The sequence below is a fragment of the Brachyistius frenatus genome, unplaced genomic scaffold (genome assembly GCF_029030835.1).
Source record: "Brachyistius frenatus isolate BFR_SWC_R1_liver_20210118 unplaced genomic scaffold, ASM2903083v1 Contig_111, whole genome shotgun sequence".
Taxonomy (NCBI): domain Eukaryota; kingdom Metazoa; phylum Chordata; class Actinopteri; family Embiotocidae; genus Brachyistius; species Brachyistius frenatus.
In genome coordinates, this window is record NW_027210710.1 from 890,001 (window position 1) to 912,280 (window position 22,280).

General features: G+C 41.5%; 1 protein-coding gene across 5 annotated transcripts in view; it reads left to right on the top strand.

The window, feature by feature from the left end:
• raly (RALY heterogeneous nuclear ribonucleoprotein) overlaps positions 1-22,280 on the top strand; it is a 107,396-nt gene that overhangs the window by 50,369 nt on the left and 34,747 nt on the right. For 3 of the 5 annotated variants that reach the window (XM_069712652.1, XM_069712653.1, XM_069712651.1), the window contains exons 2-4: positions 13,739-14,064; positions 18,172-18,247; positions 20,024-20,071. In XM_069712652.1, the coding sequence (XP_069568753.1) occupies positions 13,743-14,064; positions 18,172-18,247; positions 20,024-20,071 (446 nt within the window). In that variant the 5' untranslated portion in view covers positions 13,739-13,742. The remainder of the gene's footprint in view (positions 1-13,738; positions 14,065-18,171; positions 18,248-20,023; positions 20,072-22,280) is intronic. The other 2 variants (XM_069712655.1, XM_069712654.1) reach the window with 1 other exon arrangement.

The following is a 22,280-nucleotide window of genomic DNA, read 5'->3' on the forward strand; positions in this document are numbered from 1 at the left end:
TATTAAAAGAGTTTGGACGGACACGGATGTCAACTGCAACGTGACTGGTTGGCGGAGGTATTCAACCGAGAGGCTTTAATTCAAGTTTCTGTATTTATCCGACAGCTCCAGGTCGCTGCTGGTTTCCATTCATTTCCGTTGGCTGTATCAAATCAATTAGCAGACCCTTGAAGATTCTTTATGTTGTGTAATCCACTACTCAGTCAGTGCACATTTTAACACGACTCCGTTATCGCTGCCTGAAAAGCATTTGCACCGTAACAATAATGCGTGTGAATAATTGTTCCTCTATTATGGGAATTACCATACTAATTATAAAATAGGATTTTAATCTGTCAGTTTTTGTTTCAAAAGCATTTGCCATGTCTAATGTTGATTAGCAGAAATTAAGGTTGAATTACAAAGAAAGCGTTTTGAATGTTTTCTACAATTTCAAAAAAACCAAAAACAAAGTAAAGAAGCAGATAGATTCCACCATGACGGGAAAGCTGGATGATAGGCAGGTCACCTCCAGTCGGCTCAAAATGGAGGCGGATACATTCATTCCTCCAGGATCTATAAAATTATTCTTTAATGAATCGTTGATTCACTAAATTGCCCCGTTATTAATTGCCTACCTGAGCTGACAGTGAACTGATGTCGGTGTGCAAAGATTGTGGAGCAGAAAACAATGCAGTATTGATCTGTCCACTGGCTGTCCTAGTTCCAGGAACAACAGTTCATTAATGCAGTCTAAGAGAGACTATCTGTCTCTATTACTGCCTGTTGCCCTGCATGACAATGATTTATAGGCAACCTGTGGAGGCAACGGAGACGGCCAATGTTGCTCCGAGTGGGAATGGAAGCCCGGACTGGTATGAAGCCAGTGGTGGGTGAGCAGTGGGCTGTCGAGCATGCAGGTTGTCGCCACTAAAAGCCTTAATGCTGTCAGAAACCTCGTCACAGTCGGAGTCTCCAAACGTGACGCTTTTAAATGTTCGCCAGGTTGTTTCCAGCCCTCGGTTGATCTTTCCACTCTTAATTCCACGCACGCTGCGCTAAAAGTGCTACGCTATAATGCTTTTCTATATTTTTAACAAAAGGAAGCAGACACCTGGTGATTTAGTGACTTGCAGCTGTGCGGTGGCTTTGTTGCAATTCGTTTCACAAGGGGAAGCTCTCCTGACATGATTTTTATAAAAGGGTAATATAATAAGGGTATATAAGATTAGATGGTGCTTGCATGATGCTTCCTTAAAAGCGATTAAGACGGTTTGCAAATGGTCGACAATGCAAATTTGAATGTTAACGCTCATAAAACTTTGACTCAAGTAGAGCTGGACAATACAGTCGATCGATATCGTGAGATGAGACTCGACATTGTCTTTGATTTGCGATGTTGTAATATTGTGAACGGCGGTGGGTTAAGTGAAGGTCTTTCAACACTAGGGGAGGAGGGGGTGTAGGGGGGGATTGCAAATCTATCTGCATACGTGAGCTTCAAGTGGAGCATCTGAATAAATATTCTCAACAGCAATTGACGACTCAATACCTGTAATGTATATATGATCATATGACTGATTGGTTGACGCCGTCATACAAAGTATGAAAAGCTCCAAAAATTCGACCTTAAAAAAATTCAAATGTGGCTTTTTTCCTCTGCGTGATATTCACTGAAAGTGCTCATGAAAAAAAACGACAGTTCAAAAAAAACAAAATCTATTGACGTGCGAAATAATTGCTTTAAGCAAACAACTGTGCGTAACAGTCTTTATTCAATGACACATTTTTGGAGAATTTGCAACTTTTTGTTTATTAGTTTGTGCTTCTTTTATTCTGTGATCTCGAAAGCCTCCAAATCCCAATTTTCAAAAGCTCTCTCTTCGCAAGGATGTGGAATTGAACATAAGAACTGTGCTGAAAATAATTCTTTCAAAGACTTCATAAGTTTTAGTTTTTTTCACTAGGTGGGTCTGTGTGTTTGTTTCGGGGACGTTTCATGTGGTTTGACGCTGTAACAATAAAAGAACTGCCTGCAGTAAAGAAATTATTGAAATAAGATTATTGTTTTTAAAGTGAAGCCTCAGGCTGCTTTTACAGTGTTAAATGTACATCATCGCAGTATGATGTTCAAAGCTGCTATTTTGTGATGAAAGGCTGTAATGTACTTTTTCAAAGTGCCTCCTGCCGCACAGAAAACCAATCCACCAAACAACAAAATGGACCCGGACATGAAAGGGAGCCCACATTTCCACCGGTGTCAGAGTGGTGTCAAAGTTGATTTTTTTTTTTTTTTTTACCTTTAATATTGTAAAAATAAATTGGGGAAATGCGGAGGAAAAAAAAAGACCAAAAGTTTTCCGGTCGGTGTTTTCCCAATCGATCTGGGCTTTAAGAAGGAAAGCATTATGCCTATTTCAAAAATGCATGTTTTTCCTCAGATCGGATTGGAACAGTTGATGTAAGTCCTTCTGGATGTGAGATTAATTCATTCGGTTCCTCGCTGAGAGGACTGAGCCCCTGCAGCTCTGCCCTTGAAGCCCGACTCGTAAACACTGCATAGTTTTCAAACTTGTTTTCTAATGCTGAAAATGTGAATACTCGAATTAAAACTAAAACTGGTGAAGCACGAACAATCCGCAGCGTTTATGAATGCAGACGAGGATTGTGACCGATACTTTAGGTTCGTAGATGAAGCGGTTGTTCAACACAAATTCAATCTTTTTAAATGCAAACAATATCTTTTGTGAAGCTCTTTTTTTTTTTAGGGAGGTATTTACTGTCCTCTTCGACTGGCAATGGCAAAAGTAGCAAATGTTTTTTCGCGCCACCAAAGTCTTTTAGTCGTCGAGTGAAAGGTCAGATTCGTTAAACTGTTAACGATCTTTCCGTAGCGTTGACGAAACCGTTTTAGTTTCATAAACTCAACACCTTAAAGGTGGCAGAGCAGAAAATATCAAATTGCGTCGTTGTGACCAAAGTTTTGAATGTGGTTTGAATACCTTGGTTAAGTCTGAGTTCCAGGAATGCTCTTTAGAGTAGCTTCATCATGCTCGAGTTGTTGCCCGTCTAACTGGATGCTGTTTCTATAGTAACAGATGGATGTTCTCTCGCTCTTCCGGCTCTGGACTCAAAAAGCCACATTTCCCTGCTCAGTTCACCAAATCTCCGTGATTACATGTGAATACGACTAGTAAGCCCGCGGGGACCCGAAGTGGCATCACGCCCTCGGCTCTGCCAGAGAGACGATGAAGAGGTGATGACGAAGGAGAGAGAACGGATCAAATCAGACACTGACAGAGAAAAGGGAAAAAAGAGACGAGATTCCAGATGTGGTAGAACACATCAGGCTGGCTGAGAATACACCGGCGAAGGTTGTGAGAATTGAATGTCTGTTTTTATTTGAGAATTTACTGTAATAATTCAGAGTTAGGTTAGGTTAGGTTAGGTAGTTACTTTATTAATCCCAGAGGACATTTTTTTAGTTGAAACTAAAAGAAAAAGGTGTGTGTGTGTGTGTGTGTGTGTGTGTGTGTGTGTGTGTGTGTGTGTGTGTGTGTGTGTGTATATCTCTCTGAGGACCAATTTGAGTTTTAGACCTTGTCAGGAAGAACTGTGGTTGCAACGGTAACCATCTCAGAAAATACAGCAGAATATGGTATTTTACAATTATCGTTATTATCAATTTAAAAGTTCCTTTGGGAGAATGAAAATAATTTTTTTTGTTTTGTTTTTATGAAACAACCACTTTGTGATGAAGCATTAGTTTTCAAATGAAATGTTTCTCCTGTGTGAACATTTTTTAAAAATGCGTTAATGTGGAAGCTGGATTTTACTGCTGCAGTTGGTTGAGTTTTTTTTTTTATCCAGCTGTAACTAACGATGAACTATTTTCATTACGGATTAATCCGACAATCTTTTTGTTTTGTTTTTGTATTTAAATGATTATTTGGCCTATAAAAATGGTGATACGTCTTGAAGATGTGTTTCCTCCATCGGCCGACACTTTGCATCTCCAATTTTTTTGCAAACTTGGTCTCCGTTTAAGATATCCTAAATTTGAAGGACTTTTTGGTGAGCGAAGATTGTTGTTGAGGCCGTGGACGAGGAAAGACGTGCTGCATGTCGGCAGGAATTTCAGTGTGTTGGATTATTTTCAACATCAGTAAAAAGCACTTGTACGTGGTATGATAACAATCAATTTTCATCACGCAAAAGAGCATCATCCTGTTACAGCGCTGCGGGTTTCACTTCCTGGCGCACCTTGGAAGGCTGCTTCGGGGTTCAGGCTCGATTTGTGGGTTAATGCTGCAATAAGCTTTGGGTTGAGCATTTTTACGATGCTGAAGGTTAGAGTGAAGGGAATGCTTTTAAGTATAAATATGTATGTGTGAAAGCGAGAGAAGGGGAAGGGGGGGGTAGTGTGGAAATGGAAATGACTATGAAAATGACAAAACAAACACACGCCGAGTCCTTGATATGTGTTTTTCGTATTTGTTTTTGAATTTGCAGTCTGAATTTCCATGTGGATTTGTGTGTGCGTTGAAGTGGTGTGTGTGTGTGTGTGTGTGTGTGTGTGTGTGTGTGTGTGTGTGTGTGTGTGTGTGTGTGTGTGTGTGTGTGTGTGTGTGTGTGTGTGTGTGTGTGTGTGTGTGTGTGTGTGTGTGTGTGTGTGTGTGTGTGTGTGTGTGCTAGCCCAGCCTGCAGCCTGGCTCGGGGCTTCCAGCTTGACTCTTCAGTTATGCATCAAGCCGAGAGGCTGCGAGTGCCTTTCATGGATCTGAGTTCATCCTTATAGCTTCGGCTGCAAACCTCCAGTAATCGTTCTGTGTGTGCACGTGTGTGTGTGTGTGTGTGTGTGTGTGTGTGTGTGTGTGTGTGTGTGTGTGTGTGTGTGTGTGTGTGTGTGTGTGTGTGTGTGTGTGTGTGTGTGTGTGTGTGTGTGTCGGGCTGTGGGCAGCATGAATGGATGGCGTTGAAAATATCGATTTACAAGAATTTCACATACCTACAAAGGGGGGGGGTGCTGTGTGTGAAGATGTAACATGTGGCATGAACAGATTGATTCATTCACGTACACGTTTACACGATTTTTGTCACCCGGTGGGTACGGCGGACGGAGATCGAGAAACTTCAGAAGGTCCCAGTGGAACTCTGTGTTGACAGTCTGACGCTGGGGGACAAATTCACGGTGACGCAACGTCAAATCTCTGTGACCACACGGACCGACGCTGGAAAAAAGAAAAGCGTAACCCCAGGGCTAATTTTAATTAAGTGACAAAATTGGTAACATGTACTTATTAGTTATATATTTCGTGCCATGTTTCAAAACTGAAATAAAAAAGCTTTGAAAGCTGTAAATCTAAATCAAACCTCTGCAAGCATTATTTTGTGTTTTGTGTGTTGTGAGTTTTCCTTCCTCACCACAGCGGCACGTCGCCACAGAAAAAAAAAGGTTTGAAACGTCAAAACTTGAGGATTTGAAACGTCGTATGAAGTCATTTGGTTTTGTCTCTGAAAGAATCACTTTATTATCCTCCATCCTTTGCTTTTAAAATGTATTTCTGTGTTTGCCACGGGTCTGGTGCTCGAGCTTCGGTCTTTCCTCGTAGAGAAAGACAAACTCGACCTCTTTTTTATTACCAACCTCTTGAGGATGTGCGGCAGAAGCTATCTCGTAGCTTTAAAGGTCAGCTCTGTTTGTGAAAATATCTGAGCCTCAGTGTTACATCAGCGTTATTGGCTGCAAGAATATTGACAGTAAACCCACAATGATTTGTTCCATCGCGGTATTACCGCCTCGTGTCGTGAGCCCAGTTTGTGGAAGCGACCGGACTCCCGGAGCCGCTCGCCGTCCGCTCCGTTCTATTTCTCATCACGAAGTGTTTCTCCGCGGCGGCGACTCGACCTTTCAGAGTCACTCTTCATCTTCCCAGACTGAAACCCGACTTCTTACGACGTCCTCCAACATTATCGCGGAGCCGCCGAGATGCGTTTCTGGTCGATTTAGACGACTTGTGTGAAAGCAAACGGAATCGAACTCGTACATCAGAAAGTGAAAGTGTGTCAAAACAGAAAAGCCTTTAAATACACGATGAGATACGTCCGAGGGGTTTATCAAACAAATTCAGAGACTGCTCCTGTTGCGCGTGAACAGTGAGCAACACGGTGACTTGGAGCAGGAGGGGAAAGTTTCATCACTTGAGTTACACCCAATTTTTTAAACACTGCTTTTGTTTTTTTGGAGAAACTTGTGCGTTTTCTAGCATTGGCCACTGTGCCTCAGTTCAGGTGGTTTGAACCGAATGTTCTTCCTCAGATGGGTCACAGCAGACTCTGCGTTGACGGTCTGACCCTGGAGACGATGTCGTGGTGCACAACCCTGGAAAAACAAAACACCTAATTTACCTTTTCTGCTTTTGGAGACATTTTTGCCCCTTTTAAAACATAAATTCATCTATTTGCTGTAGATTCTCTCAAATTTTAAATTGTTGTTTATGTTGTTTTTTTTTATATGTATATATTGTATAATGATACTCCAAACTAAAATATTTTTATCCCAATTTTTTTACCCCCTGTATGTATGGATTAAAATGTGCTTTTTGTACTTTTGGAAGATTATTGACTGGATTCACTTTAAATTCACATCAGTATTTTAATGATTACAGATTCCCCCATATACAAACTTGACATTTACAAACCTCTTGAAGTTCAGACGGTTAGTCAGTGAGTGTCCAACTAGTTTTTAGCAAAATGTTTACTTTATATTATGAGCAGATGAATGTGGAGCACAGACGTGGATGCAGGATGCAGATTCGAGAATTTCTTATGGTTTATTTAATGTGTCTTACAGTCAACGCATCGCAATGGGAGTACTTGGTAACTGACATGAATACAAACTAACAGCTTTAATGAAGCCCAAATGCAATATGCACTTCATTAAGACCTAAATAAGATATGTAGAATCCAGAATGGCCACTTCAAAGTGCAGAAATTTAAAATATGAAACGCAGCTTCTGCATCGTGCTGTTTGCAGCGGGCGGCGTGTAAACGGAGTAACATGAATAAAACATGGGAACACTCGAATATTATCGAATATACAATAGGGAGCAAAGACAAAAGTGTAGGATGAATGTGTTTATGTCCTAATCTGTCCTCTGGTTAAATATGTAAAATCATACCATGTGTTCATATTGTATATGACAGAAATCACCGAGATGCCCTGAAGGAGTTACCTAATCTCCCTAATACATTTAGCTCTCCAATTTAGTTACGTAACTCAAACGCTTGCCTACTTAATGTTTCCATCCCGGTTGGTGATTATTTATTTTTTATGTGACCCAGATGTGTCAGAGAAAATATGTTACATTTTAAGGACATTTTTTAAAAGTATATTCAGTAACACGTTTTTTTTTCTTTCTTCCCTTAGTTTTTCCAGTTTTACACTGACAACAATGATGACTAGTAAATTATTAGTAAATTTCCCCACTGTGGGATGAATAAAGTCAAATCTAATCTAACACCACATCTGACAATGCAAATAACACATTTCAGGATTGAAGAATTTGATCGATGTAATGTTTTGTGCTGAAGTCATAATTGTTATATCTCCAACAGCTCAAAAAAAGCAGCTTAATCACAGCACAGTCCCCTGTAGAGTTAGCTTTAATTGCTAATCCTGCACACGGAATAACGGGGAGGGTGGGAATTTAAATGGATGTGAATCATTAAACCTGGACAGTTTATCTGCATGCAAATCTCACACACACACACACACACACACACACACACACACACACACACACACACACACACACACACACACACACACACACACACACACACACAGGGTGATGATTAAGTGCAGACCACGGCTATATCGCAGTGTGTTTTTTTTGGTCGGCTTCACTGATCTGTGCAGGACAGAAACCAAGGTCAGCTTCAGTTGGTGGAGTTTTGGTGACTTGCTCGAGGGCACGTCAGCACGGGTTGCTGTTTGACTCGAGGCTCAGGGCGTCGGGTCGGGTCGGGACACGAGTTCTGCAAGTGGGTATACGTGTTGTTCACGGTATGATTTTTTTCACACAAGACGGGATAAGAAAACAATCGGAAACACCGCTGGACCCTGGAGCGCGCAACGAAAAGGAAATGAATTCAAAGTTTTACAATCACTTGAATAAATTATTGCATTTTTAAAAAGCTGTTATAAATCAGTTGATTACATTTGAAAATGTTAATAAAACAGAATTTTTTGGTATTCATAAAGCACTTCTCTAGGTTCTTTATCTGCCGAATTACATTTTTCTCATTTACATCCGCATATAAAATGACACTTTCGCAAAAACATAATCGTTTTCTTTAAAAAGCTTTCTCTCGAGAAGTTTTCTTGTTGTCAGAATTACTGCGCTGCAGGTGAGCAGCGTCGGTAGTTTTGTTTTTTCAAAATTCATCTAAGCTAATGGAGCTCATTGTAATTTCAAAAAGCTCACATTTACATTAAAATCACTGCATCAGCTGCCGGATTCATTTGAAGCGCTTCCAGGCTCCGTCCTGCTTTATGCTAATGTATGCACGTGGCGTCGAACCTCGGCACCAAGAGGAGAACGGGTTTGATGCTAATTAGCTCCTCGAGCATGCGATCGCCACGCTTCATTATTTTTGCGTCTTCGTAACGCGTCTGTTCCGCGACGCCGTTTTCCATTAGGGTTGCTGCAATTTCTTGTACGATGCTTTTACGTGTAAGACTCTGAGAGTTTATTCATACTGTGAATTAAAAGCACTTTGATCGCCTCTTGTGCTGAAGAGGTTTGCATAACCGGGAGAATTGAGGGATTTTATTTCTGGAAGATCGGACCTTGAATAGCTTCAACTTTGAAATGTTACGATTAAATTCACTTTTTACAAAGAATGCTTTTAAAATATTAGTACATTATATTAGTAGCCATCAACATCCATTATTTTAACACACACAAAAAAAAAATCCATCTATTCATCATAGCGTGCCCTTCAGAGGAGCACCACCTCTTCTCGGTACACTTCCAGATATGTGCAGTTTTTTGAAGGTGCTTGGTAGGCAGGTTCCTCCAAAGCATCCTGGAGAACTTGACACATTCAGGCCATAAAGCCTCCGACCTTTTCTTTTTTTTTTCTTTCCCTGTGAGAGCTCCTCCTCTTGTTGCTGAAGATATGTGACCACGACTACGTTTTGGGGTCGTTGTCATCTTTGCAGAATGAATTAAATCCTCCCTGATGGGTACACCTTGAAATACCTGTTGTATCCACACAAATGAAACCCACACAAACCTAAACTCTCTCTCCACAGTGCACACTAACCCCCCCCATCCCACCCCACCCCCCCCCCACACACACACACACACACACACACACACACACACACACACACACACACACACACACACACACACACACTCTGATGCACATTAGACTGCTGGATCAACACTTTCTCTGTTCTCCACTGAATGTGAACCTTTGAAACAAACACCCACAGGTTCCCCTCCAGTCTGAGGTCAATTTGACTCAGAAGATTCGTTTTAAAATGGCTCTGTCACTGGGAAGGTCAGCGGCAAAGGACAAGAGATCATCTGATAACACACACACACACACACACACACACACACACACACACACACACACACACACACACACACACACACGCCATCAAAGTTGCCTTGACTTGACTTTTTAATCTTTTTAACTTTATTCGAGAAGCAGGTCTTAAAGCACAAATCTCACGCTCACGCAACCGTGCACACGCACATAATCGGCGCTGCTGAATCAGAAACATTTCTTCCTCCTCGGCATCCAGACGCACCGCTGGATTTTTCAAATGAGGGGAAAAAAAAAAAAAAAAAGAGGCCGAGCAGAAACAGAAGCGAGACAGACAGACGGACGGACAAAAGTACGCAGAATGGCACTTGTCCACGTACTTTCTTTGAGTCCAGATGTGTTTTCCGTGGTTTGGACCTCCTTCTGTCGTTAAGGGAAATCCGATGCCGCAGACTCCATCTGCACGGAGTCCTGACCTCAATCCCGTCTGACACCGTCGGGATGAGCTGGAACACCGGCTGAACGAGGCCTTATTGTCCGACTTCAGAGGTCGACCTCAGAAATTCTCTTTTTGCTGAACGGGCGGCAAATTCCTGAATCCAGGTTTTAATTATGTGGTTGAAAGCCTGAAACGCATCCCGGTATTGTTTTCGAGGAAGCTGTTTATGTCCTTTTTTTTTTTTTTTGCTTCAGCGGAGAGATGTGTTTGAATGTTTTCCTGGTTTTGAGTTCAATTTTGCGTCAACTTTAAAGTCACTCAGCAAAAAGATGCAGAGAAATTTCGAAGGGACAGCGATTCTCTAGGAAACGAAACGAACCAACTCGAGGATGTCCATCGTTGGTTTCAACATACCGATCGACTGCTCGCAAGGAAACACGGATCGAAGCGATTCTGTATTTAAAAAAAACTTTTCAAAAAAAGGTTTCGCAAATGTTTTATGAGGCGCATTTCACCTTCGAAGTCATGATTCCATTTAAACAGGATTTTTTTTAAGACCTGGAGATAAAGTTCACGTCAAGGCGAGATGCAAGTCAACTTCATCATTAGACAATTTTTCAAGCAGTCAATAGCCCTTCATAGATTTGTGTCAATGGAAAGCTGCCCGTCACTGCTGTAATTAATTTTTCCATGATTTCCATCAGCCAGAAATGAATAAATTCTTCCTGCAGCGACGTCTCCGATAGTCAGTGCTGTTTACTCCCCGCTGAAATCCCTCTGACAGTTTCTCCATCTCCCGTCTGCTGACTCATCTGTCAGTTTTTACTCCCACTACTCTCCCATCAGTAGCTCAGATGAATCATTCACTCATTTCCATTGGTCCCTTTGGCTTTCTATAAATGCCAAGTTTACTGTGCGTCTGAATGTCAAGTGGAATGAAGCTGTGATTAAACAAGTTTCAAAGGGGGAGCGGTGATTCCCCCCGGAGCGCTGCAGCAGCCTGTAATGAGAGTAGCTCCGAGGTCTTCATCGGCCGGTGAGTTCCTGAGACCGCCTCGCTCTGCCCTTCGTTGCTCTGGAGCGCCGTGGTCAGTTCCTGCAAGGCCGTTCTACCCGCCGAATAGTTCAACTTTGGCGTGTCGCGGCCTCGACCTGCCTTTCTCACCGCTTCGGCTTGTATCCGAGATGGTATGTGATCAATGTAGCAGAACAGGCTGGGAAAAAAAACAACAACCTTTATTTGAATCATCTGATGCACCTTGTTACCACCTGTTTGGACCTCTGCCAGCGATATATTTCCAATTTTGGCATTTCTAAAATTGTACTGGTTCAAATTCGCCCCCTGTGAAACCAATGTCCTCCAGAACACCTGCCAAGTTTTAGCAACTGCACGTGAGTCCCAGAGGATCACCGGCAGCCGTGAACGGTGGATTGTTATGTGGAGTCGTCGTATTTGTTGAATTGCTTTACGTTTTGTCATTATTGAGCTACTACAGAAATAACTTCTCTCTCGCAGTGTTATTGTGAGTTAGAAATAATCCCCGTAATTAGGATGCGCTCCAACATTTAATTGGTGCTTTTTAGGTCCGCGTTACACCCTTCCACCAATTTTCATGAAAAGCGGGCCGGTATTTGTTTTCAACAATCCTGCTGACAAACAGAATAACCAATCGCATCGAAAACATAACCTGGTGGAACTAATGAGGTAGTCCTCGTTTGTTGCCTCTCAGGAAAGCTCTGGAATATACTCAGCATTGTTTCATCCTTTGGTTGCAAGAAAAAAATTGATTGGAGTTTACGTATAAACGACGGACATCAGTCTCGGAGCGATATTTGCACACCGGGGGCATTTTTTTCTGCTGTGATTGTATTTATTTTGGAAAAACTGTTGAGAGAGTTGTGACTCTGATGTGGGGTTTTCAGTTAGTTTCGAAGCTAATTGCAGCAATCATGCGTGGAGGGGGTTTGTAAGTACCTTTAATTACCCCCGTGAGGTGTTGTTCTTCTGAAGCTTCCAGCTGCCGACTGCGGACCACGTTGGCCGGTCAAATACAGAAACCTGGAACAGAAACATCTCCGTCAATTCCTCCTCGCGTTTCGCAGACCCGCCTTGAAGTGGAACCCGAATAGAAACACGAAAGATCAAAGGGATATTAAGTAAAGAAATACTTTTCTTTTACTTGTTTCTTTTTTCTGATAAGATAAAAGGTACTTTGACATCTCCACATTAAAGAGTCGGTTAGAAAAGTCCCTTTTTGTTGGCAGCAGCAGCAGCTAATACGTACGTAAGCCAAAGGGGTTGGAAACCAGCGATGTGGCTCGCGCTGATTACCATTAATTCACTTTGTGAATGTTCATAAGCTTCAAACACTAACTTTAGGCTACAAATGTAATTTCATTTATTTCTTAATCATAATTAGTTTTCAAATTTAAATGTTACTTTTTCCAGAAAGTACACCATTACAACCATTTAATGTTATTTTCTGTCATTTTGACTTCTTTCTGTTCTTTTATCTCTCCACGTCCTCCACACTTTTCATTTCTTCCTCTGCTGTCTTCTGATACTCTTTCTGTCTTCGCCTCTGTTCTGATCTCTCCTTCACCCCCATCATCTCCTGCTCCTCTGCAGTCTTTTCTTCTTTAACCTTCATCACCTCCTGTCTTGTTCCATAGTTTTCCTTTCCTTCACTCACTTGGTCGTTGTTTTTTTTTGTTCTAACTCGTACCTCTGTTTCTGTTCAAATCATTCACTTTACATTCTTTAATTCTCCCCGTCTCTTCTTGCTTTTGCTGGCTCTTCTCACCGTGTGCTCATTATAATTATGCAGACAGAGGAAGGAGATCAGTGTGTGTTGAGAAGGGAGTTCGCCGTGTGACGCTCGCTGTGATTTGGTTTTCAAATGCTCTGTGATCGATTGAGTCGTTTGGTCTGCTGCAAATTGGCCTCGTGGGTCGTTTTAATTGTTCTCTTCCTCATGTTTTAATGCAGAGAAATTCGGAATTCACTCAAGCTTGTTTTTGGTTTTTTTTGCCTTTCGCTGAAGTAACTATTTAGAAATCTAGAGTTTTATGGATAATGTTCTTTTCTAAGGGATGAGTAGAGCTGAAGATGATACTGTGGTTATTAGATGCATTGTTTATACATTTTGTTTATCTGGTGTTTCTTTAGCGTTCCAAGTATTAAATAAGTATTTACAGTATTTAAACTTGTGTTTCGGTGTTGCATGTGCTGCAGAAATCTACTGGGACACTTTCACTCTCAAATTCGGGGTCCTGTTTTTTTTTGTGGATGTCCCCGTCCAGACAGGGCTTTGACCATTTGGTCGATTTTTCGACCTTGAAATTTTCTTCGTGTGGTACTTTGCTCTGAAAATAGATATCTCAGAATCATGTCAATCTGCTCCCGCTGATGGAAAATGCTTAAATTGTAAATGAGACAATAAATTGGCAAGAAAAGTGCAATATATATTTATCTATACTTTATTTTGCGTTATTCCCGCTGTATCTGTTGTCCATGGCGACTTTATAAAGCTTCTCGTTCAGTTTGTCAAATTATATAAGAGTAGTTATAAGGTTGTGTTTATTTTTATCTCGACAGGGATGTACCGACGAATACTTTTCCAACTTGTTCGGTGATTTCTGTTCATTTCGAAGCACAAATGTCCGTCACGAAGGCGGCCGTTTGCAGCTGTCCTCCATGACATCCGTCTTTGTGACTGACAGCAATTATCCGTTCTCTTTTATTCTCCCCAGATACATGTCTCTCTGCGTCTCGCCCTCCCAATCCATCCCTTTTGTCGGTTCCGTCGCCCGTCTCTCCGGCATGTCGCTGAAGGTCCAGACCAGCAATGTGACCAACAAGACGGACCCAAAATCCATCAACTCTCGGGTGTTCATCGGCAACCTGAACACGGCGGTGGTGAAGAAGTCGGACGTGGAGACCATCTTCTCCAAGTATGGCCGGGTGCTGGGCTGCTCCGTGCACAAAGGCTACGCTTTTGTCCAGTACGCCAGCGAGAGGCACGCCAGGGGGGCTGTGATCGGGGAGAACGGCAGGGTGCTGGCTGGACAGACACTGGGTGAGTCAATGCCCAAAACAATCAAATAATTACAGCTCTATTTTTCTTTCTTTACTAGAGATGGGTTATAATTTTCAAATTATTGAAAAGTCATGAAAAACTTTGTAATCGAATAGTTTATGTCTCTTTTATCTTGTGTCTTATTTCTCCTGTTTTTTTTGTTTTTTTTATCAGCGCCTGGTAGTAATGTTTCACTGCTGCCAGTAGGTGGCGGTAATGCACATTGAAGCCAACCAGCAATGAACAACTAAAAAGAGAAGAAGAACAGGTTTCGACCAGGCTTTGTTAAAACCACAGATCATGTGTATGAAAGTGTACGTAGCTTCCACGTCTGGGGACAATGCATAGATGCCGTGCAGTGCAATACCGCCGAGGGCCGCTAGGGGTCGTCTCCAAAAAGGTTCTGGCTTCATAGACTCCCATTCAGCTTCTCTCATGAAATACAAAGTCACTGAATGTTTCCCACTCGTTATTATGGTGTTGTTAGCTAAAGTCACTCCTTCTTATTTGTTTTCTGGCGATCGATTGTAAAACAGTTGCATTATTTATTAGTGATTAGGCCGCAAATGGCGATATGTTTTAGGGGCGTGTCTGTTTGATCGACAGGCCGGTGGTGCGGTCAGTTTTTCTACGATCCTCAGGGTTCTCAGATCAGATCGAGTCAGATCCACAACTCGTCCAAATATGGTCACATCCGGCTCCAAAAAAGCAATAAATAAAAAAAGGGCCGAGACGGCAGCGGGTGACGTCTCTGTAGGTCGTCGCTTCGCGGCAAAAGGTGTGTGGCGCTCTGAGATTTGCTGCTACATTACAAACAGGAGACCAGACGTGGAAAAGATTATCACAGCCGACCAAAAACCCTGTTCATCATCTCATAAATCTACCGCAGCTATTATAGCATCAGAACGGGGGAAAGAAATGTGTCGGAAAGAGCGGTTGCGGCAGATGATGGTTTGAAACTTTAATTTCAGGACTGAGAGAAGACATTGCCGCTTGATGCTGGATTTGATTTTCATTTCCTTTCAAATAAAAGAAACAACAAATATCCTGAATTGATGGATCGATGTCTCGACACCAGATCGTCCTGTGATGCGAAGAACATCCCGTCAACATGCTGTGACTGCACACACACACACACACACACACACACACACACACACACACGCACACACACACACACACACACACACACACACACACACACACACACACACACACACACACACACACACCCCTGAGCACCCTGTCAGCGAGCCAGTGTGAAGAAACTCCACGGGTTTATGTTCTGTCGCTGAACAGCCGCGAGCACATTTCTTTAATAGCCTCCCTCCGTGTGTGTGTGTGTGTGTGTGTGTGTGTGTGTGTGTGTGTGTGTGTGTGTGTGTGTGTGTGTGTGTGTGTGTGTGTGTGTGTGTGTGTGTGGGAAAGAGTGTTGTAGTGTACTCATTCTGGGTTGAAAGGTTAATTGCTATCTGGCTAACAGCACTCGGCAACACATACGCACGCACACACTCCGACATATGCAGAGTATTACAGGGTACGTTTCCCAAAAGGCTCTGTGTGTGTGTGTGTGTGTGTGTGTGTGTGTGTGTGTGTGTGTGTGTGTGTGTGTGTGTGTGTGTGTGTGTGTGTGTGTGTGTGTGTGTGTGTGTGTGTTTCTACCACTTAACTACCTCGCCACTCTTCTTTTTTTTATTTGACATATAATCACTACTAGCAAACAATACATGTAATGTGATAATGCAGATGGTTGTACAGTCATTACCAATCAGCTAATATTAAAAGAAAGATTAAAAAAAAACTAATATATATATTCAACTAACAAAGAAAAGATCATTTTAGAGTAGTTTAACTCTCCTTTAAGGGAGAAACATCTCCAACGAAGGGAAGGAAAAAGCGTTCTTTTAGCAGGAAGAAACCTCCGACAAGAACCCGGCTCACCGTACAGTCACGACTGCCGAAACTAAAACACGCTAAAATGATGAGTTACAAGTTTTTAAATCATTTCGTCACAGATTTTTTTTATCCGAATTTGCTCTTAGAAAAAAGATAGGACTTGATTGCGCTTTAAACTGCGGATAGATACTCGACTTGATCTCGTAGATGTATTGATGCGTAAATTGCAAAGAAATATCTTTGACTTTACTGATAGATTTTGTTCAGTCTGGTGAGACGTTTAGGTTTCGTACATTCAGCGGGGAACTTTTGATGAAACCGCAGCGATGCCGCTGTGACCTGAGCGCTCCGAGGTGACGTCGGCAGCCGAGAGGACGATTGATTCATAACGTGTTTGGCGAACCGCCGACGACCGCCGACGCTCGATTGTTCTCGATCAGCAGGAGCACGAAGTGTTCATGAACGGAGAGAAACGACTTGCTGCTGAAAGACATTCATCGCAAGAGTCGATACCGTGTGTGTGTGTGTGTGTGTGTGTGTGTGTGTGTGTGTGTGTGTGTGTGTGTGTGTGTGTGTGTGTGTGTGTGTGTGTGTGTGTGTGTGTTTGCACTGTTTTTTTCCCTAGGTCATATAGGGGAGGGTCAATAACTGCTTTGGTTGGATGAACATGTGTGTGTGTGTGTGTGTGTGTGTGTGTGTGTGTGTGTGTGTGTGTGTGTGTGTGTGTGTGTGTGTGTGTGTGTGTGTGTGTGTGTGTGTGTGTGTGTGTGCTGTAAACCAATGGACTCCTGCCATTTCCACACCTGGCTGCGGTCAGAGTTCTGGATCACTGCCTCAAACATACACACACACACGTACACACAACAACAACAACAACACACACACACACACACACACACACACACACACACACACACACACACACACACACACACACACACACACACACACACACACACACACACACACACACTTCCCTTCACGGTGAACTTTAAAAGGCTTGAATCTTCAGCCTCTGGTTGCTGAAAACTCACTTTCCGTCCTCATCCATCCGTCCGTTTATTATCCTCACTGGTTTCTCTTCATCTTCTAAAACACGACTTGCTTTATTCCTTTGATTTTTAAATTTGATATATATATATTTTTTGATGTTTTTAAAATTCCTGTGAAGTGTAAATCATTTTGGGAAGGTACCTGCAGGATGAAATCATGACTGTAGATAATAAGAAACGTACGTATCTCAAGAAGAATAGCTGGCGCTGAAGTGTGCTGAGCTCGGCTTCGTTCAGCAGCTGTGAACACGGTAGATTCGAGGTCAGACGACAAGTCAGCAACATTTTTGTGCTCTTGTTTTTTTGCATGCATTTTTACATTTTCACCAACATTTTAATGATTTATGCTGAATTATTATTATTATTATTATTATTTATTTTTTCTGACACTTTGTCTCTTAAACATACATTCAACATATATTTGTCTCATTCATTGAGTTTTCCTGCCTCAATTCTTCACTGACTTCACAATAATTTACATGAATATGTTTGAAATTCTTCTACATTTTTTCAGTTTATTTGGCCATTGATGCAACAGTTATGAAATGGTGGTTTATACATATTTTAATCCCCCCCCCCCCCCACAGGCTTGTAACTAAGGCAGGACATTTCATGTTTGGTGTGTTATTCCTCCTGGACTTTAGTAAAGGATTTCTGTATTTGTAGTTTCATTATGCCAAATAAGGCAGGAAAGTATCAAACAATATGCCCGGGGATTATTATTATTATTATTTTGACTTTTATGTATCTTCTACTTATCTATGAATGCCAATTTTACACATGATGCTGTTATTGGAAGTGGGAGCTGACTGACTTACTGAACAGCTGACTGTACTGTAAAAAGAGAAGTTGGACAGAAGTACAGATGTCGTAAAATGGTTCAACAGCTTCCTCTGGTGGAAATCACAAGACAACACATCAACTGTTTCAGATGGCAGTTTCTCTACAGCACATCACGTTTTCTCTCCAACTGTGGAAATGTCTCTGAATCTTTTGTCCGATAGATATTTTAACTATTTGGGGGATTAAAGACATTTGAAGACTACAGAGTTTTCTGGGTTGTCGGATCCACGTTTGACTTTTTAGTTCAATTATTTCCTAAAAACTCTCCTTTATTTTGCTTTTTTTTTTTTTTTTTTCTTCCTCTGCTGCGTTCCAGATATCAACATGGCAGGAGAACCGAAACCAACCAGACCCAAAGTGACCCTGAAGCGATCAGCAGCTTCTCTCTACAGGTACAAACACTGCCATTCATTATGTTGATTGATTGATTGATCAGTCTGTCGCTCCTATTTCGAAGCAGATCTACTTTTGAAACCTGGTGAAAGGGAATTTTAAAAAGAGGACCAGCAAGAGAATAACGTGACCACAAATACCCCTTAGCACATAAACAAATATAGGCACTCAAATATTACAGTGAAAAATCAAACTGGTACTTTTTGTTCAAAAAGGTGCAGAAACGTTCTCGTCAGGTTTAACGTTTGACAGCCTTTTCATACATTAAGGACATTTTATTGAGGTTGTTTTTTTTATTTTGTTGTGAGCTTTCTCCATGTTGATTTGAACTGGAAGCAAAAATAAATAAATGATTGCAATCAGCCTGACATCAAGCCAAAACGTGTAATGCAACTGTCAGGCCGTTAGAGAATGCCGTGTCAGTGTCACGCTTTGCCTCGTCTAGGCGTGAAAAGTACACGCATCTCTGACTAGAGTTGAAGGAAGGAGGGTCATGTGACGGAAGTGATAAAGTCCACCGAGGGAGAAGATCGATGGTCTTTTTGTTTGACTTTTTTCTTTCCTTCTATAGTTCTTTTACTCTCGTGATCAAAAACATTGTTCTGAAGTTAAATTCTGGGGCTGTTCTGTGAATAGCTTTCTAATAAAAAAATTTGTTGTGCAATTTCTCATCAAGCCATATCAATTTCAAGCTTAAATGAACAACTTCAGGTTATACCACCTCAATGTCCGGTCTAAGCACCGCCCATTTCTGGATTAAGCCCCGCCCCCTCAGAGTACTTATAAAGATAATTTAGTTGGTTTAACAGATACAGATGCAGATAAGGGTGTACTCGCTCGTCACCCTACTGAATAACTTGCGTACAAAACACATTTAGCTTATGTAACATGCTCTAAGTGACTGATGTGGCGTACATAACAATATTTACATCAAATTACTGATTTTAAGCCGAACAGTGATCTTTTCCTGAACATTTCCACGTGGTTTTTGAGACCTAAACTTAAAGCATCGTACTTTTCACACCTAGTATGAGTTACAATAAGAGACACTGACATAGTACGCCCTAGTGGACTGATGGGTGTATTACACACCTTGGTGAGATAACGCAGCGTCAGTTGTAACGGGAGTGGACAAAAACAATTTATTTTTTTTAAATCTATTCATAACTCCTTTCATTACAGCACAGAATAAAGCTCGAGAGAAGCGCAAAGTTGGGCCAGTAATTCCCTCTGGACTTGTTGATATGAGTGATCGCCTACACGTTACAGTCATTTGATTTTATTTGAAAAGCTGTTCTTGACTTTATTGTGTCAGCCAAAACTCTGTAACCGAACTCCTCTCTCTTTCTAAATCGCTGTGTATTCGGGCCACGTGTGCTAAAAGTCAATGTGTGCTAACAGCACTTGTAAATTGTGTCAGTTACATTATTCCCGAGAATTCGATCTCCGCGGCCCACTTCTCTGTTGTCTTTGTTTTTTGTTTTTTTTATGCCTCTTGTTCCGTCTCTTGGGGCAAGATAAAGTATTTTGTGGTTTCTTTGTCTCTCCCCCTGCAGTTTTATAATTATTGCCTGTTTTATGCATTTTTGTATTTTTTTTTTCCGTTTGTGAGTGCAACTATAAACTGCATGTAAACCCCAAAAATAGTTTTCTTCCCATGTGTTGTTATAAATGTGGTTTCATCCTGGTGTTATGAAAATCACTATCACATTTGTTTTGGACGGTCACTTCATTCTATTGTGCTTTTTTTTTGTTTGTTTTTTTTCCCTCCCCAGTGGCTATGAGTTTGACTATGATTACTACAGAGAAGACTTCTATGACAGGTAAGAGGGAGGACGGTGCTTCGGGCCAGAGAGGCTGTAGTCTGGGTTTGAATACATGGATTTTGTTTCAGCTCTCAGCAGAAGGTTAATTACGTTAACCGTGAAGAAGCCTGAGGCCTGAGTGTTGTTTTTACCCAATACGAGATGAACATGTCTCTATTGACCAGTCACAGCAGAGCGAATACGGGCTTAAGGCACTTCGCTGGATTGCTGCGATGACAACGGAGAAAAACAGCTTTGACCTTGTGGGGAGAGGGGTGGGGGGTGGGGGGGGGTGTTACGTTTAACAGGAAGAACCAGGCCTGATTGCTCTGACGCAAAGCAAGTCAATCACAATGGAGGTTAGCGAGATTCAGTCGGACTGACATCACGACAGGTAAATTACAAGATGAACATGTTTGAAAGGGGTTGTGAGAAAAATACCAGATAAACCCCAAATAGGATGAAGGCAGAAATCTCTACACGTTTCTGGAATGTTTAACTTGAAAAAAAAATACCAAAAAAAACAAAGGAGGCGTATCAGCATCAGTTTGAGAACCATAAAATAAAGAATTGGATACAATAGACACAACGATCTACGGCAGGGGTGTCAAACATACGGCCCGCGGGCCAGATCCGGTCCAGCTCGGCCCTGCCGGATGACTTTGCTAAGTGTGAAAATTACAGAAAGACATAAATTGCATATCTATGAGAATATGGAGGTTTATGAGTACAAACGTTTCGTACATTTTTTTTAATCGATCCAGTAATTGCTTCAAAAACAGCGTAAATGCGACGTCTGCTCCGGAGGCAGCAGCTCGCTGCTGGCTGCTCGCTGAGAGCCCAGGCAGATAAACAGTGGGCTGATGTCTGAGTTTTTGCTCTTTATGTTTCTAGTTTATTGTAGAAAGACCTTAAAATAGGGTTTATCATCCAAAAACCTTCACCAATGATTTAAACAGAGAGAAATATTGTCGTTATGTATGCGTTATTATGCTATGATTTTACTGGTTTGGCCCACTTGAGATCAAAGTGGGCAGTATGTGGCCCCTTAACTAAAATGAGTTCGACACCCCTGATCTGCGGGCTAAACTCCGCTAGCTCGGTCATATTTATTTAGGAGTATAAAACAAAGTTTACACTGTTGGCCAAAAGAACGTGCCATGTGGGGAGAATATTGTGGGGAAGTTTTCCAGTCTGTGTTAGTGATTTCCAGCCTGGTGTGAAACAGACTACTGAAATCTGGAAGCCCTGTTCGCATAAATATTTGCAATCCAAACTGTGGACCGTTCAGTAACCCGTGCTGTTGGCTCAGTGCCATGACATCGTAGTCAATCTGTTTTTTTCTAAATCTTTTGTAACTCCAAGGCACCATCTGTTTGAACATTCGTATCTTTTTAGTGTTTTTTTTCGTTATGTTTTTGCTACATGAAAGAAATTGGTATTGAGAATAACAGGATGTCAGTGGTGTTGGTAGAAATTAGTAAATTTTCTGATATTTTGACTTTCCTATAATACAAACAAATAATAGGTTTTTACAAATGGATATGAAAAATATGAATTTACTCGTTACTGAAAATGATTTTTTATGGGTCAAGCAATAGGTCCAATATAAGAACATTATAATAATTATTATATAAGGCAAGTGAGCTTAACAGTTTAATCAGTAAAGTCTCAACACTGCATGTTGCCGGTGCGTGAGATCAGTGAAAGACAACAATAAGACGAGTGTATAGACGGGACAACTAGTTGGTTTTGGTATCATTAATTGAGAAAAAACAAAAAAATGGACACACTGACTGATTCACTCCAGCTACAAGAAGAGGCAGATCAAGAAATAGATGGATGGTTCATTTGGGAAAGACTCTGGGTTTGTCTTTGAAGTCGGGTGAAATGGAGATTGTGCACCAGCTGTGGCAGGTGCATGTGTTCCTGCACTTAAACAATTTTAAAACTCAGCAGACACATCATTTTGAAAGAAATCCGTGTTGAGAGCTCACTGCTGGGAATTGGATGATGCACAATACACGGTACATGATACTGATAACGGTGTGGATAAGATGATTTTCATATCTTGTGTTAAAAGACCCTGCTTGTATTTGGGGATTGTGTGAGATGGGAAGCTGGAAGGGTGACGTACACAGTTACCTTCATGGAAACGTCCGGTTGGTTTAAAAATCCTAACCGAGGCATTTTTAGACAACTTTTAATTCAAACTCTCACTTGAATC